Below are 17933 nucleotides of genomic sequence, written 5' to 3'. Positions count from 1 at the left end.
GATACTAGAGAACCTTCTGAATTGTCCTCTCTGAAATTTTGTCATCTGGACGCTGAGGGTGGATTCTTTGTTAAAAGTTTAGCATCCAGATCTTAAGGCCACACAATTAATATTCCCTCTGGAATGTACGGACTCTCTTTGAAAGAGTCTGTTGTCCAGCTTTCAGGCCACATTAGGTAATTTCCCGCCCAGGAGCAAGGCCTGAAAAGAATGTCGGTGTTTTCCTTCAGGTATAGGTGCCTGGGGGTCATGGGGAGAGAGAAAGGCAAAGGGTGGAGTGAGAGGCGGGTGATCGACAGGGAAAGAAACGGTGTCTCCTCCTCCCTCTGAATGCGAAATAGCCAATGAGGCGGCGCGGCCGGGCCGGCCGGGCCGCCAGTGCCATATAGTATGCAGCAACCCGAGGAGTCACGTTGGGGGAACGGCAGAAAGCAGCTATCCTTTTACACTACTTTGCTCTAGCTGCTATCTTAATGGTGACTGCGTGGCCGGGGGGAAACCTGATCGGCCAGATCCAGCCGAAACCGGGAGGGAGGGAGTGGGCTTTCCGGAGGGAGGGAGGGGGAGGGAGACGAAGGAGGAGTAACAGAGGGGGAAAGAAAGAGGAAAAGTGCGAGGGAGTGAGGGAGGGAGGAAAATAAACAACAAAAAATGTCCTCTTCCTCCCCCACCGGGCAGATTGCAAGTACGGCGGACATCAAGCAGGAGAATGGGATGGAAAGCGCCTCGGAAGGGCAGGAGGCGCCCCGAGAAGTGGCCGGGGGCGCGGCGGCGGGGTTGAGCCCCCCGGCTCCAGCCCCTTTCCCCCTGGAGCCGGGGGACGCCGCGGCCGCCGCCGCCAGGGTGAGCGGAGAGGAAGGGGTGGCGGCGGCGGCGGCCGGAGCGACGGCGGATCAGGTACAACTCCACTCGGAACTTCTGGGCAGGCACCACCACGCCGCGGCCGCCGCCGCCGCGCAGACCCCGCTGGCCTTCTCGCCCGACCATGTCGCCTGCGTGTGCGAGGCGCTGCAGCAGGGGGGCAACCTGGACCGCCTGGCCCGGTTCCTGTGGTCCCTGCCCCAGAGCGACCTGCTACGTGGCAACGAGAGCCTGCTGAAGGCGCGGGCGCTGGTGGCCTTCCACCAGGGCATCTACCCCGAGCTCTACAGCATCCTCGAGAGCCACAGCTTCGAGTCGGCCAACCACCCGCTGCTGCAGCAGCTCTGGTACAAGGCGCGCTACACCGAGGCCGAGCGAGCCCGCGGCCGGCCGCTGGGCGCCGTGGACAAGTACCGGCTGCGCAGGAAATTCCCCCTGCCCCGCACCATCTGGGACGGCGAGGAGACGGTGTATTGTTTCAAGGAGAAGTCGCGCAACGCGCTCAAGGAGCTCTACAAGCAGAATCGCTACCCTTCGCCCGCCGAGAAGCGGCACCTGGCCAAGATCACCGGCCTCTCCCTCACCCAGGTCAGCAACTGGTTCAAGAACCGCCGGCAGCGCGATCGGAACCCCTCGGAGACCCAGTCCAAAAGGTGAGCGCCAACTTTCCTCCTCCTCCCCCTTCCTCTCCCCCACCCCCTTCCCCGCTTTCTTTTCCTCCAAGTGCTCGCAAACATGGCGCTTACCTTCCCCACCAGCCTGGTCCGGCTGCCCACCTCTCCCCGCCCCCCACCTCTCTCCCCGACCGGGGGAGGGGGGCAGCAGTGGCGAGGGGCGGGGGAGCCTCCCTCCTTACCCTCCCCTCTCCCCCCCCAGAAGTTTCTGGTCGCCCGCCCAGGTCTCAGTCCCCGCCCCCACCTCGGCTGGTCACTGCTGCCCGGTTTCCCACCCCCATCCCGCTGGCTTTGAAGTTGCCACTCTCTCCTGGGTTCTGGCGGGGCGAAGGAGCGAGTGTAGGCTCCGGAAAAGCCGCTCTTGCTGCTGCCGGAGGCCCGCGGAGGTTGGCAGCGCCGGCCGGGGTCTGCACCTCCGCGCGCTCTGCACCTCCGCGGGGTCCCACCGGCCCGGCTCGCACGCGCTCCCCGACCCCAGGGTTCGGCTGCCCCCCGGGCCCGCGCTCCAGGTCGCCGTGGCCTCTGGAGGGAGGAGAGTGTTGGTGGGGGCGGGCAGCGCAGAAGGGGGTCTGCGGACGTCGAGGTTTTATATGACAGAGTTAATCATTCACCCTGCCCCCTGTGCTTCCCTGCGCGGCCGCGGCAACGTGGGCTGTTGGTGCGGCTCGGCTCTGCCGTGTTTTGAAACCTGATTCTGAACTCCTTCGGATCAGATTTCAGAGCGGCCAGGTTAGCGGGGCTGGAGGGCTGCTTCCTCGGCCCCGGACACTGCGTGGCTTCCTCCTGCTGGGGGGGGGGGGCAGACTGGCAGAAGGCGCACAGCGGGAAAGGAGTGGTGGCGCTATCAACTCCGCACCTCCTGGAGCGCCTACCCTGGCGGGTTTGAACTTTTTGACTGGCAGGTTTATTTCCCCAATTGGTAGAAAATATCGGGTTTTTCTGCCTCTCTTGTGCGTCCTCCCGAGTCAGACACCTGGGGCGTGTGTGCCTGTGTATTGTTGGGCGAAGTAAAGTAAGGAGAAGGTCGCCTAAAGAGATGGTGTCTCCGGCCCCGCGGGGATAGGAGAGAAAGAATCCAAAAGCAGCTCGAAGGTTCTACTCGGGGAAGGAATCTGGGAGCCGGGGAGCCCGCCCGGGCCGGTGAAGGTGATCGCCGGGCGCATTCCAGAGCCCGCCGTGGCCCGCCCCTGCCGCTCCTGTCCCTGCGCTCCTGCCGGGGCCCAACGGCTGCGGCCCTCCTCGCCCAGGGCAGGGAGGGAAGCGCTGTGCCGGAGCCGGGCCGCACGGTAACCAAAACAGAACGCGCGCCGCGACCTTCCTGCACCCTCCCGCAGACTTGCGGGAAGACCCAGAGGGGGCGCATTGGTAACGCCACGCCACTTGCCCCGGCGCCCGCTTGTGGCCACTGATCCCGTCAGCTCGGAGCCGCGACGGAATCCGCGGGGCCGCGGGCAGAGGGTGGGGAGCGGTCGCAGCGCACAGGCCAACTGCCCTGCAGCCTCCGCTCCCCAGCCGGGCGCGTGCCCCGGGTCTCCCTCGCCACACTCTGCTTGCTTCTCCCCCCTCAACTCCACACCCCCGCCCCCAGCCCAGTTGTCTGGTTTAGGCCCCTCTCCGGATCTACCTCCCACCCGCACCCCCGGTGAGTCACCCTCGCAGACGGCGACGGCGGCTCAGCCTCAGCTCGTAAATCAAAGTGCTTTCTGCGCTCCTGGCCCTGCAGCCCAAAGCCCGGGTAATCCCCTCCCCTAGGCATGAAAGCAGACCGACCGCCGGGCACTGCAGGGATGTCGGGTCCTCTGCTGGGCCAAGTCCCGCCGCGCTTCCAAACTGCCTCTGTCCTACTCCCTCTCTCTCCCCCGCCCAGCCTCAGACCAAATGGGAAACCCCCACCACACTCCTCCCCGGATGTGGTATTTCCCCCTAAGTCCGGGAGCTGAGGAACACAGTCCAGCAGAAGGACTGAGGGTGCTGGGGAAGGGGTCTGATAGTTACAAGACCGCTGTGACCCACACCCTTTTCCTCCCACCTCACCAGGCCACTGGATGATGTATGTTAAATAGGCCCCTATGGCTTCCTTTGGATTCAAAGGCGACTGCTCATAACGGTTCTTGGGTTGAAAGTGCCTTTCCTACAACAAGGACAGCCACTTTGTCGAATGAGAGAGTTGTCAGGCTGGTGGAGTAGAAGGTTGGGAGCAGGTGAGAAAATGGTCTCTTAACTAACTGGCAAACAAAACTGAACACGTCCCACGTCCTGCTCTATGGCAGTTTCGTTTACCTCCAAAATCACACTAATCTGAATTGGCTTGAGGGGAGGAGATGGAGTTCCCCAACAGGAAAGACCGACCACCTCAGTTAATGAGTTTTTTCTATGGTATAGGTAGCAGCATATTTAACAGTAAGGAAATAACTTCAAAGTTGTAAAGCATATATACAATTCTCCTGTGAATCGTATTAGCTGAATTTACATCTTCCAGATCTCTGGACTTGCCCTGAGTTTATTAGTAGTAAAAATGGTTGGGGTATGAGAGTTCATCTTCCCAGATTCTCTGGTCAGAATCTGTGGAAGGGCCTCATAGCTTAAATAGGACTAAAAGACTTCCTAGGGTGCTTTCCTTAGATACTGCCTTTAATGGGGTTAGAGGCTGGTTTTCCAAACAAATGGCACTATGTAGAATGTCATCCCCCTGACCTCCTGTCTTGATTTCCCCTCTGTACAGTGAGTCAGATGGCAATCCTAGCACTGAAGATGAATCCAGCAAGGGCCATGAGGATTTGTCTCCTCATCCACTCTCCAGTTCTTCCGATGGTGTCACCAGCCTCAGCCTTTCCAGTCACATGGAGCCAGTATATATGCAACAAATTGGAAATACTAAGATATCATTAAGCTCTTCTGGAGTTTTATTGAATGGAAGCTTGGTACCTGCAAGTACTTCGCCTGTCTTCCTTAATGGTAATTCTTTCATTCAGGGACCCAATGGAGTTATCCTTAATGGATTAAATGTGGGAAATACACAGACAGTGTCATTGAACCCACCAAAAATGGCATCAAACATAGTGAGCAATGGTATATCCATGACTGACATACTGGGGTCTACCTCCCAGGATGTGAAGGAGTTCAAAGTCCTCCAGAGTTCTTCAGCTAACTCAGCAGCCACCACCTCCTACAGCCCCAGTGCCCCTGTGTCCTTCCCAGGGCTGATACCCAGCACTGAGGTGAAAAGAGAAGGCATTCAAACAGTGGCTTCCCAGGACGGAGGCTCTGTAGTGACTTTTACTACACCAGTGCAAATTAACCAGTATGGCATTGTCCAGATCCCCAATTCCGGAGCAAACAGCCAGTTCCTTAATGGGGGCATTGGATTCTCTCCACTGCAGCTGCCTCCTGTTTCAGTGGCAGCTTCACAAGGTAAAGTCTCATTTAGTACCATAATGCACCAGTGAATGTTTCAACCAGCTGCTGTAAATGACGCATTTGGTGAACACTATAGGTAGAAGTTACTGTTCAGGGACCTTATTGGCTGCCACAGTTGCAGAATAGCCTTGATTTGTTTCTCCTTCTTCACAACACCCATGTCATATCCACCTTGCTTGGTTCCCTGGCATCATAGGGATGGGCTTTCATTTTCCTAACAACTGAATGGAAAAATACAGTTCATAGCAAGTCTTGCCAGTTCTACAATTACAGAAATATGATGTCAATTGGTGCTTACAAAGTAACCCATTGCTTGACATTTTAAGATTAAAAATTAATAATATTGCTAAGAACACAAAATTAGTCGAGCAGTGTGTACAAAATGTGTACACTTTACCTAAGCATTATTTATTTGACCAAAAAGTGTTTTAGAAGAGCAGGCTACATGGATGTTAGCTCAGGGCTGATCTTCCTTACAAAAAAAAAAAAAAGAAGAAGAAGAGCAGGCTAAAAAGCTGGATCATTGTGTTTGATTCATGTTCCTTCTATAATTAAGACCTGAAGGAAAACCAGAGGAATATGTGATTAGGTGTCTATTGCTCTGTGTGTATGCTGGTCCCCATATGGGTGGGTTTATTTATAAAGGCAACTGTAAGCTTTATTTTACATGTTTGTGGCTTTACTAAAGGCAGTCTACTCAAGAAAGCACTAATCTGAAATTCGGGAAACCTGAGGCTGATAATGCCAGTTCTTCACTGACTCGAAGCAAGTCTGGATGGCTCTGTGTCATTTTCTCCATATAGAAACAGGAATGGGTAGAATGGCAGTGGAGGTCGCATAGCCCCCTGAATTCAGGAGTGGGAGATGTTAATGCATGTTTGCCTTCCTCTAAGCAAATCTGACTCTTAGATTTTTACCAAAACAAAATAAGTAATTGTTTGCCTTAAAGATCAGCTTCCTGTGAAATGGTTTTATCAAAAGAAAAAAAAATCAGTTTATGCACAGCTCTTTTGTGTTCATGACTATGGTTGGCTTCAGCTTATTTGAAGCATTGATGGAAAAATTGTTGTGGAGTAAATTTCATTCTGTACATTTGTTTCTCTTTAGGTAAAATGGTAGTAAAGCACAAATAGTCCTGCAGCATACTATTTATTTCTTCGTTGTTTCAGGCTATGGAAAAGATTAAGCTAAGTCACTATCCAACATAGGTCAAAAATATGAAAACCACAGGAAAAGCCAAAGTACTTAGTTTTATAATAATTTAATGTGGATCTAACTCCTTTTCTCTCTTTAGGAAATTTCCAAACATTTTCCAAATATTTTAAAGACAACACATTTGAATAAAAAGCCTGATACGTACATTGGGGGAGGAGAAAAGCAGAAATATTTTTCTCACATGTAACCTAGAAAAGTTCCACCATAGAAAATTATTACAAACTAATAGCTAATTATAAAAACGAGACATTTAATATAAATAAGACTAGCATTTTTAGTTAAAATAGCTAAGATCAAATGACAGAGCTGTCAATCCTTAGACTGTCTGGGTGAGTTGAAGGCATAAGTTTAACCAGATGGGTCCAGGAAGCAACATTCCTTTATAGTAATTGTATGTTGCAGTTCTCAATAAAGCATTTGGGGATTCAGCCTTTCTCAAAAACAGATACCCAACCTTTTAAAAAAATGTCTAGACAAGGTAGATTATCTTTCTATAGTTGGGATTTACATGGAAAAGCAGAATCTCTACACCTTTTACTCACTTTACAATCTGAGAAAATAAGGGTTTTTTTTCTTACCATTATTAAAAAGTTATACGTTGCACCTATATCATTTTTCAATTGGATTTTTTTAAACTGATTTTGAAATTGGATTTTTTAACTCAATTTATAATTCAGTTGCAGTTATACTTAAATATCATAGTTTTAGATCACATCTGCTTTTCCCTCTTCATGTATATATGTTATAATTTCTATACATTCAGAAATATTTTATTTATATTTAATAGCAGTTGGGGAAAATATCACATCTATTGTGTTATTTATGGCTCTATCAAAAAATAGCCAATCATTTTGTTCACATATACTTTGGCAAACAGTTTCACAAACACATATACACAACAAAATAAACACCTATTTCAAATGTTTTTTGCTACAGTTTAGCAGCCAGCAGGAATTTTAAAGCATACCTAAGTTGAAGTCACACATTTTCAAATAAAAGCCTTTTTCTTGTATTTGACCTGGAACAAACATTTATGTTAGAGGAGGGTCCAAACATACATAGAAATGTTTTTCTTAACACCAGGAGTTCCATGATGAGTACTTTCTAGTGAGTAAATTTTTTTATAGGTCAAATATAGTGTTTTCATTTTCTTTTTTTTTTTTTTTTTTCCATTTAAAGACATTCCTGTGCATTTATGGTGCTTCAAAATGTTTGGAAGACATATAAACAGCACTGTGACATTTATTTATCAATATAGGTAGTAATATAATATAATATTATATATATTATATATATAATATATATAATATAATAATTATTCTAATAATTCAAGAACGGAAATGTTTTAGGTGAATTACCTTTAACCTTGGGCTGTTTTCTCAAAATAATAAAGAGTTTACTGGACAGCTAATTCAAGATCAGGGAATTATTCTGTCACAAAACTCCCCCGAGTCCATCTTTCCTTCAATGGCAAGATAATTGCTGTCATTTCACTGTGCCTGTGTAAAGACTCAGAAAGAAAAGGGTTTTATTTAATGGTGGGAGTGGGGGGAGGGTCTAGTTTATCTACATTGTCTGAGTTAACGTGATTTGAATATCTCAGCTTTCTACTTATGTTTCTTTTTCTACTTCTGGTCTCTACAGACCATTATAATGAGAGCCTCAAAAGATACAGACCTTTTAGAGAAGCATTAGCTCTGGTTCTTTGTGTTAATCTCTATTTTAAAAAGCACATTTCGTTATTATTAATTCTTCCTATCACTACACTGAAAATTCAGAACTGGCACAACAAAAGAAAAAAAACATCCTGAATGTTTTGTTGACTTGACATTACTTTGTGGTTAGTTTGGTGAAAGTTTACAACTTGTCTGTACAGGTTTATATGGTTAACTTTAAGCCCCAGGGTAACTCATTTTATGTGGTATTTTCTACATTTCCATTTATATTTTATGTCAGTTACTGAGCTTGCCCTGAACAAAGGCATTCTTTGTTGCATTTGGGTATTCTAGTTCTAACTGGCAGAGCTAGCAGTAACTATCAACTAATTGAGAGATATCAAGTCAGTAATAATGAACTAGAAACGACTGAAATTAGAACTTGGAAAAGATTTTTTTTTCGCACTTGGTTTCTAAATCAGTAGTTCTAACTCCTCCTTGGTCATCAGAATTACTCGAGGAGTTAAAAATACACCTGTTCTAGGACTTACGAGTCAGGTTCTCAGGAGTGGAGCCTGGGAATCTGTAGTTTTAAGTGCTCAAGGTTAAGATTCTGCTGAACCTGAGAAAAATCATGTGTGCAAAAAAGTTGCTTTTTTCCTTTCCTTATCAATTCTATCAATGATAATCTGTACTTTATTTTTTGTAGGTAATATTTCAGTAAGTTCAAGCACTTCAGATGGGAGCACATTTACAAGTGAGTCCACCACAGTCCAGCAAGGAAAGGTTTTCTTGAGCTCTCTTGCTCCTAGTGCTGTGGTATACACTGTTCCTAATTCAGGCCAGACTATAGGATCTGTTAAACAAGAGGGCTTGGAGAGGAGCCTCATATTTTCTCAGTTGATGCCTGTCAATCAGAACACACAAGTAAGTGCAAACCTGTCTTCTGAAAATATCTCGGGGAGTGGCCTCCATCCGCTGGCCTCCTCGTTAGTTAATGTATCCCCGTCTCACAATTTTTCCCTGACTCCCCCTACCCTGCTGAATCCCACCCAGCTAAACCCTGACATTGCTGATAGCCAGCCAATGTCTGCACCTGTGGCAAGCAAATCTACTGTGACATCTGTCAGCAACACTAACTATACAACTCTTCAGAACTGTCCCCTTATTACCGGTCAAGAGCTATTGTCAGTCCCCATGGCCCAGGCTGCCCTTGGGGAAATCGTTCCTACAGCTGAAGACCAGGTGGGTCACCCCTCCCCAGCAGTACACCAGGATTTTGTCAGAGAACATCGTTTGGTTCTGCAATCAGTAGCTAACATAAAAGAGAATTTCTTAACAAATTCTGACAGCAAAGCAGCGAGCAATTTAATGATGCTGGACTCCAAATCCAAGTATGTCCTAGAGGGCGTGGTCGAGACTGCCTGTGAAGACCTGGAAACAGACAAAAAAGAGCTTGCCAAGCTCCAAACTGTCCAACTGGATGAAGATATGCAAGACTTATAAACTTTATTTCCCTTTTTTTTTTTCTGGCATCAACGGGCAAATCTTTTTATGAAGCTCTGCGGACATAGAGCATTTTCCCATTTAAAGGGAAACACTAGTTTTGCAAGTAAATGCATCAAGAGACTTCGGATTGATCTGCATGAAGATCACAGTTAAATATACAGGGGTAGAACTGCATTACTGCAGCCTTTTTGTTCACGTATGTTCTCTTTTAAATAGATGGAGACAAAGGAACAAGATGAAATATATCAAGTCAAAGTGTATCGTTTGGTTCACTTACTATGATTCTAAGGTCAAATGGAACTTGCTAAATAGTTTTTTAAGTTAAAAATGTATACACCTAACAAAATTAAAAATCGCTACAGAGCATTAGAAACAATACAGTTCTTTTTTTGTTTACTTTTACTCCGTGGGCATTGATAAGGTTAAGAAGCATAAATGGTACTCCACACTATTCTAAGGGTATATTTTTTTGAATATATGCATTTCTGTTTTTAAGCATTTTTGTGAAAGTCTTAGTTAGTCTCTACACATTTCCAAATGTGATTGCTTCTAGTTCAGTGTGGCTGAGAAAGTTTGCAACTCCACTAAAAACTCTGAAACAAACTTCAGTATGAGTGTAAATATATTAGTTCTATAACCAAGGATTTGAGTAATTACAGTGAATTTTATTTATGCTATATATGTTTCTCATACTTCAGACACTATGAACTGAAAAGAAAAATGTCTTCTTACTGTTTAATTTATTTTTATTGTTTGAACAGGAAGTGAACATAGTTATTTCCAACAAAGCGTTACTTTTTGTAGCATTTTAAAAGTAATGATTTTTATCAGGAGTCTATTAAGGTCAATATTAATAACACTGAAACAGGAAATCTAACTCCCAATATTGGAATTTCGGTACTTTTTTTTCACATCTTTGCTCTTTATTTAGCAACTGTCTGATTCATTTAAATGTGTTTTCTATAGAATTCTATGTGCCTTTTTACCTTGTGGCCTTTTTATTATTCTTACTAAGGTACAGAAGTGTCATCAGAAGCACTGATGGCTCTTTTTCACTATCTAACAGGGTTAATTTCACCACAGAATTGCTTTAAATCCAAAGAACTTAAGTTTCACTTATATTATTATGTATAATGTTTATGATGCAAATGGATGAACAACTAATTATTGTTGATGCTTTTCATTACAATGAAAATAACAATTATAGACTACCATGTAAAATCAATTCTGTAAGCTGTGAAAACAACCATTTTAAAGTAAGGACAGCATATGTAAATTCTGTTGAGCAGAATTCTGTCCTGTTGAAACTTAGTTCTAAATGTTTTGAATCAGTTGTTACATTAAGACATATGACTGTTTGCACTATATTATCATGTCTTCTTTAAAAGTAAATCTTTGGGTTTCTGTAAGAAGCTTGTTTGATAATGTTGTGAGCTGTGGTTATAGTTTTTATCAGGACTTCGAACACAAGATGTAATAATGCAAATACACTTACATAGTGAGTAAACTCTCTGGTATCTGAAAAGAAGAAAAGTGAGAGAATGATCTCTTCAGAGATGACTTAAAGTTGTTGAACATAAAGATGTTACCACATCTTGCTTTCTTTAAGATCAGAACAAAGGGTCCACCCCAGATTGCTGCATGCCCGTGGCTGAGCATGTTGAATAAGGGCCATAGAGGATTTAACTTTTGTTGTTATTACAGATGGAACTTGCAGGCATAGATGAAGAGCCCTGTGAAGAATTCCTCTCCCATCATTTTGATAAAGAACTTAGATGCCATTTTCCATGGAATTAGTGAATGTTCCTAAACTGCTGAATCTACATGTTTTTTGTTCTGTTTTTTACAAAATCAGGTGTTTTATTAGAGTTCTCTTCCACTCCAACACTACTTATACAGCTTGTTTTTTTCTTTGGGTGTATGCTGATCATGTTACTGAGATTAATTACATGGTTCTATAGGGTAGCTTACATGAAAATTATGTTTTCCACTTGATTGCTACAAATATCAATCGTTTGTTAATTATTTAAAAATACCCATCCAATAAGTGAGATGGGACGGTTTATAAAGTTTATATATAACTGGAGAAGTTTTATATGTCTTCCAAAAACGTAAGCCTCTCTTTTATTCACAGTTCTTCCTCTTTTCTCCCTTAAGAAAAAGAAAAGATAGCACAAAACTTAAGACTTACCTAGGAAATCCATTCATAGTCCCAACATGATGTAATTATACCCCTGCAATTACTCCAGGTAGCTATATAATATACCAGGTAAGAATCAATGCACATTATACAGAACTTATTGTTCTTTTCTATTCTTTCAGTAAAATAGGGCCAGTTGGTATGTAGTCCATATATATGTGAATGAAATAAGATAAACCCCATGTTCTCCTTGCACAGAATTGCAAATATGTTTTGCAATACCAAGGGCCAGACTCAGAACCCTTGGAGTTCATGTGGCAGAATTTCTCTCTTACATAAACCAATGCTTGAAGATGCTGCATATGACCCTCTAATGATCCCCAAAGAGGAATGAGAATAGGGGTAAATAACTCCCTGCGAACCCCAACCCCTGCTGCTGGCTGTGGGATTTTTGGTGTGAGCCTATCTATGCACTCTGTCAGCCAGAATTTGGCATTTAGCTCTTGGTGACAGCTAGTAAAAGACAGTCTCACTTAAAGAGAAGGTGCATTTGTTCCTCAGTCAAGCAAGAGCACCTGTGTTGTACTGCTTTATAGCTCATGTATATTTATAGTAATGAAAAGACTGACTTGTACACACATTTCAGTGCCTTTCCTGTGTTATGAAAGGCAGGTAGACCTTATAGTCATAGATGAAAACCCATAGTTAAATTGCACACTGACCTTAAAACTCTCTGTATATGCCCTTGCATCTTGCATGTTAAAAGTTGGATTATTGGGTGTGTGTTGCAGCCTGTCCTGCTACATGTTAGACAAGTGTGCATTAGTACATAGCCAGAAGTTCTTCATTCTTTAAAATGTTTTTGACAGATCATCTCATCATAAATAATTCAGGAAAACTGGGAGGAAAAGAAATACATTTTACAAAAGATGTTTCAAAGTCTTCCTAGAACTTAGATGATAGAGCCTAACAGTTATTTTGTATCTAATCGATACATTTCATGTTAATTTAATATTACCACCATACATTTTATTAATCAAAATTGTATAGCATATGACTCGTTTGGCTTTCAGGGTTCTCAAAAAAATTTTATTCTTTTGTTGCATGTACTGTATGTTTAGAGGCAACCAGTTATACACTCGATATGGTTTTACTGTGCCTTACACAAAGAGAAAATAGACAGAATGTATATCGCGGGGTGGGGTAACAGAGTCTTTACTGCACTGTTAGGTGATGGCACACAGAGCATGTCCCAGAACATTTCTGTGCTGAATTACCCAACCAAAGAGATCTCAAGTATGTATGTTGTACTGTAATAGGGGTTTATGCCTGGACAATTAAGTGTTTTATTTGTTTTCTGAAATGATGTGAACTTATTTTTCTAAACACTATGCTAAATAAACTTTATATTTATACATAACTTGTATTAAAAACATTATTTATCCCTGGAAAAGCAGAGAAGAGTAGGGAAAATGAAAAACAAAAACCCACGCAAACATTTCCTAGGCTGGCAAATATAAGGACAATAGGAGTTGTTTTGGAAAAATAATTTCTGTTGGTCTTTGTACAAAATTATGCAAGTTTGTACTGCAAAATTATGCGTAAAGCATACTCAGAGCTAAGTGATTAGATTTCATCCTTAAAGGAAAGAAATGGGTCTTATTCATTTAGGTGTCCCAAAATCTGAATCTAGTACTGTATAAGGTTTAATAGAATTAAAGTGAAATATCCAAAGACCCTTCCATTCCCAACTTTATGGAAAGAGCTCAGTATACCCCATCTTTAAAGCACTCCCATTAGCCAAAGTCTCGTTACACCACACTTGGGTCCGCCAGTGGTTTGACTTAGAGTTATGGACGGAGCTGCATTGCTGAGTGTAGAAGACCTGGCCTTGGGACAGTTTGGTCCTAACTTTAAAATTACATGACATCTGAATTTGTGCACCTCCCACGCAAAATGAAAAGGAGATTAGATAAAGTAGATCAGGATCAACTGTATAATTCTATTACAAAACAAGTTAAAGCCATCAAATTAATTTCAGATATGATGTCTAGACTTTTTATGTTCTTGTCATTCATTTCATTTATTTAGCAATTTTCTGTGTAGTTAAACCAGTGAAAGTGAACAGTGTCTCAGTAAGTGAGTATAGGGTCAGAGTATCATGGAGTGATTACATTTTATAACATCTTAGCCAAACAAATATTTTAAAACATTTGACAAGGTCACTGACAGACTTCAAACATTTTTGTGGCTCCTCGGAAACGCAAATTAAAACCCCTCAATGGGAATGCAAGACCTTCAGCTATATGATTCCCTCCCACTTTTCCAGTTTCTCTGAAGAAATAATAAATGTGGAAATTTGTCTTTGCACATCACATTTCCGATACAATAGATAGTAAATAAATAAACGATAGATTCAGATAATGGTCAGTGCTATAAAGTCAATAACAGGATAATGGGATTGAGAATGGGGAGTGCTAGAGGTGGGGACATACATTAGACTGGTCAAAGAAGGTCTCTGAGGAAGTAACATTTCAGCAGAGGGGCTTGAATGTCGAGAGGGAGCCAGCCAAGGAGACCTAGAAAAGAGCATTCTAGACAGAGGGAACAGCAGGTTCCCGAGGGAGGAGCAGAGTGGCTGGATCCGGGGGTCATGTGATAGGAGATCCTGTCAGAGAGAGGCAGGGACCACAGCACAGGTAAAGCTTTGTTGGCCTCTGCCAAAGAGTTTGGATTTGAATCGGAGAAACAAAGAAGGATATAACATTATTTACAGTTTAAAATATCACTGTGCCTATTCTTTGGAGAATGGTGTTGTAGGAGGCAAGAGTGAGGGCAGGAATTAGGAAACTACATCATGTTGTCCTAAGCTGTTGGGCAGGAAATACTTCAGGAGCTCTTGAAGCATGCATGGCAGTTTGTCCCCAGATGTCTCCAAATTTTCGAGCTCTCCAAGCCTTCTGTCTGCTCTGCCTCCTGCTGTTAGTCAAAGCTGCCAGCTTCCTGCTGTGATTGTCCCAGCCTGAACCTGTGCCATGAACTCCAGGCTGGTAGACCCAGTTCCCTAATGGATATTTTCAGAATGTCCCAGTCACCTATGACTCTGTATATGAAAATTTAAACTATTGGCTTCGCCCTAAGCCTATTCCCCAATCTGTGTTCCTCACTTTAGTAGCATCCATTTACCCATTGGCAAAATAAAAAATCTGGGCTTCCCTCTGGAGTCGTCTCTCCCTTTCATTCCACCTCCTCCACCAGATCACTATGTCTATCCATGTCTGCTCTTTTACTGTCTCTTGAATCAGTTCCTTCCCCTCCATTTTTAGGGTTACTGCTATAGTTGAGGCAGTTATCATTTCTCGACTGAATTATTGCAACCGTCTCCTACCTGCTCTCCCGGTGTCTGGTCCTTATTACAACTATATTCAGATGGAACTTTCAGAATTCAAGACTTATCCCAGCCTTGCTTTCCATTTTAGAACCTACAGTGGCTCTCCATTGCCTATGAAATACCATTTAAACTCCTTAACATACAAAGCCCCCAAGACCCAGGCCCTACCTCTCCATCTAGTCACATCCCTAGCCACATGAAACTGTTCTCAAAAGGGGCTAGGTTCCTTCTTACCTACCCAGTCTCCACAACTCACTAGATGTCACATGCTCCAGGAAGCTCTCTCACCCTCATCATTAATCACTGTAATTATGTTTCTGCCTCCCTAACATCCCTTTCATCTTTGTTTCTCTGGCGTTTAGTATGCTAGAGCATAGTAGGCACTTAAAAATTACTTGTTGAATGAATAGTGACTCTACCAGTCATCCATCCCTTTAAGTCATTTCACTTGCTATGAATTAGGGAACTTCACAGCTAAACTGGTTAAAGTTATTATCCCTATTTAGAGCACAAAAATAAACCAATACATTTGGGGTAGGGTCTGAGTGGTTTTTTGAATCTTCTAGCATTAGTGGATGGTCTTTATGGTAATTATTTTCCTTACTGCTTGAAGGTTTCTTCCACTTACCTCCAAATAGAGTCTGGGTTCCACATGATAGAGGTTGGCTAAAGTTTGACAGACAAATGGAGCATTAGCAAAAATGTACTCACTAAGCCTTTTTAGATCAATGTTTCAAAATAGTGGTGAGGTATAGAAAAGCTATTTCTGCTTATGTATAGACATGCTTTCTAAAAATATTCTCTCTGTTGATACATTACTTGTATTTGAACTGAGCAGATGTCTAAAGAGTCTATGAGGAATAGTAAATGGAACGTAGAGATTAGGCATCAGGAGATCTGGATTCTAATTAGCCTTTAGATTTGGGAAATTTCATTTCACTCTCTGGGATGTATTTTTTTTCCATTGAAATGGGTATGTTGGATATCATTATATTTGAGATCCATGTAGTTATAAAAAAAGAAAAAAGGTTAATAAAATGTACTCCCTCCCTCCCCTCCCCAGGTTAAAAAGATCAAATCAAAAAGTACACTGTGACCTGACAAGGGCTAGAAATGTAAGATAAAGTCATTGATATTGAGTCAACAACCTGTGACCCCCAAGGATGATTTAGAGGTGTAGAGCTGGGTGACCCACGTCTGGTTTTGCACCCTTCCACCTCCTTCATCCGGATCTACTTCGCTGCCTAACTGGTCTGCCCTCCCCTCAGGCATTGCCCTATCTCCCAAGTGCCTTAAGTGATAATCCTGGTGAGGATGGTCACCAGTTCAGTTATGATGATCCTATGATGATCCCATGATGATCCCAACACCCCTGGGGAATTTGCACTTTAAGGAAGGCTTTTAAAGACGCAAAAGAAACAACCTGTAATCACAGATGATAAGACTGAGCAAGGTGTTGCCCATTTCTAAGTGCAACAGGCGTGAGTGTATGTGTGTGTGTGTGTGTGTGTGTATTGAGGGGACAGGGAGAGAAGGATGGATGAGCGGAGGAAAAGAGAGAATGTCACCATTTCCCTTCTCTGTGTGCTCCACTTCCCTCCTGGGTATCAAGGACCAGACAGTGGAATCAGAGCTGTTGGATCCTCTGAAAACAATGAACAGCGTCGTCCTGGGAAATTTCCTCCAAGAGGATTCCTGTGTTGAAAAGTCATTAGCTATAATGAAACCATAAAAATTAGCCATAGAAAAACAAGAGTTGTTCTTGGTTTGCTTGTTTTGTTTTGCTTTTTATATGTGAGCTACATAGGAGATATGCCAAAGAGAAACTCAAAATATTCATTTGGTTGAAAATTAGGAAATATAACACAAGTTTGTATTCATTTTTATTTATTTAATAAGTACATTCTTATTGGGTTCTTTTAACAGATGGATGGCCTTGGATATCTTAGTATAAATGTATTACTTATTCCTTGGCAGATTTATTTTATTAGCACTTAATGGGAATGAAGATGGATTAAATTCTGCCCCTACATGAATAGTCATCGGGGGTCTTAATCCTAAAGTGATCAGATATCCTATCCCAATCATCTGAGGTAGATTTTCCAAAATCTCTCCAATGAACACATACTAGTTCTAGTTCTAAGAATACATACAATCTCACCTAATACGAGTTTCCTTCCTTCTAGTTTCATTATATAGTCATACTCTGATATCTTAACAAACACATATCTGTCTTCCCAAGATTGGGCACAGATCTTCTTATCAGGTAGCAAACTAATAGTGTTGTAGTACTGAGCTCCCAGTATAAGTGAAGCTGTATTAACACAGAATTTGTGTATTTTCAAAGAGGGATAAATTAGGCTAAAATTTGCCTTTAGTTATTTTATTTCAAATGGCGCATATTAACAATGTAAATTAAGTGTATGGACAAGATTGGGTCCCAAGTAAAGTATCTAAGGTGGAAAACTATTTCTCAAACACTTTAAAGCCCTTAGAAGTACTCTCAAATATAGGAGCCACTGAAATGTCAACTACAAAGTATTTCTCTCTGTTTGTCACAGCAGATCTCCATATGGAGCCCACAAGAATATTCTTTCTAAGTTATTATGTGGCCTATAAAAACAACTGCCATTTAATTTTTTTCTATCATCCAAAATTTTTCATTCATTCATAAGACAGACCTTTTTTCAGTCTTTCTTAGGTTTCTCCACGAAAACTGCTCAATGTGTCTGTAAACCAAGGTAATTTTTATAAGGAGAAGGAAACGGTTAAGCGCAACCTTTGATATAACGTCCTAAATCTGCTCATACTACTTTATATGCCTGATGATCCTATTACCTGACATGCAAACTCCCCAGAGGTCTGGGTGAACACAAGTCATGGACGTTCCCCGTGCATTTTCACTGGTGTAAAGAACATGGCAGCGTTCAGTGGAGGTTGGAGCTCCCCAGTGCCAATTTGATGAAGCCCCAATCTTGGCAATGCCAAAGCATTTGTACATAAACATGAAACCAGGCCTGTGATTCGGGCCGAAGCTACTGTGCCAGAGGCGCAGTCGTGCTCAAGGACCA

General features: G+C 43.0%; 1 protein-coding gene across 3 annotated transcripts; it reads left to right on the top strand.

Moving 5' to 3' along the window:
- Window positions 1–421: 421 nt before the first annotated feature.
- On the top strand, window positions 422–12891 carry SIX4 (SIX homeobox 4). Of its 3 annotated transcripts, XM_058567058.1 has the most exons (4): window positions 422–476; window positions 679–1514; window positions 4258–4946; window positions 8532–12891. In XM_058567058.1, the coding sequence occupies exons 1-4, from the start codon at window positions 474–476 to the stop codon at window positions 9326–9328; spliced, it is 2325 nt and encodes a 774-aa protein (XP_058423041.1). In that variant the 5' UTR covers window positions 422–473; the 3' UTR covers window positions 9329–12891. The 3 variants fall into 3 exon arrangements, with proteins under 3 accessions (XP_058423041.1, XP_058423042.1, XP_058423040.1); XM_058567059.1 differs by lacking the exon at window positions 422–476 and having other exon boundaries at window positions 605–1514; window positions 4258–4490; XM_058567057.1 differs by lacking the exon at window positions 422–476 and having other exon boundaries at window positions 605–1514.
- Window positions 12892–17933: the final 5042 nt, after the last annotated feature.

Source organism: Diceros bicornis, chromosome 24 (genome assembly GCF_020826845.1).
Source record: "Diceros bicornis minor isolate mBicDic1 chromosome 24, mDicBic1.mat.cur, whole genome shotgun sequence".
NCBI classification, from domain to species: Eukaryota; Metazoa; Chordata; class Mammalia; order Perissodactyla; family Rhinocerotidae; genus Diceros; species Diceros bicornis.
This window is presented reverse-complemented; position numbering and strand designations above follow the sequence as displayed.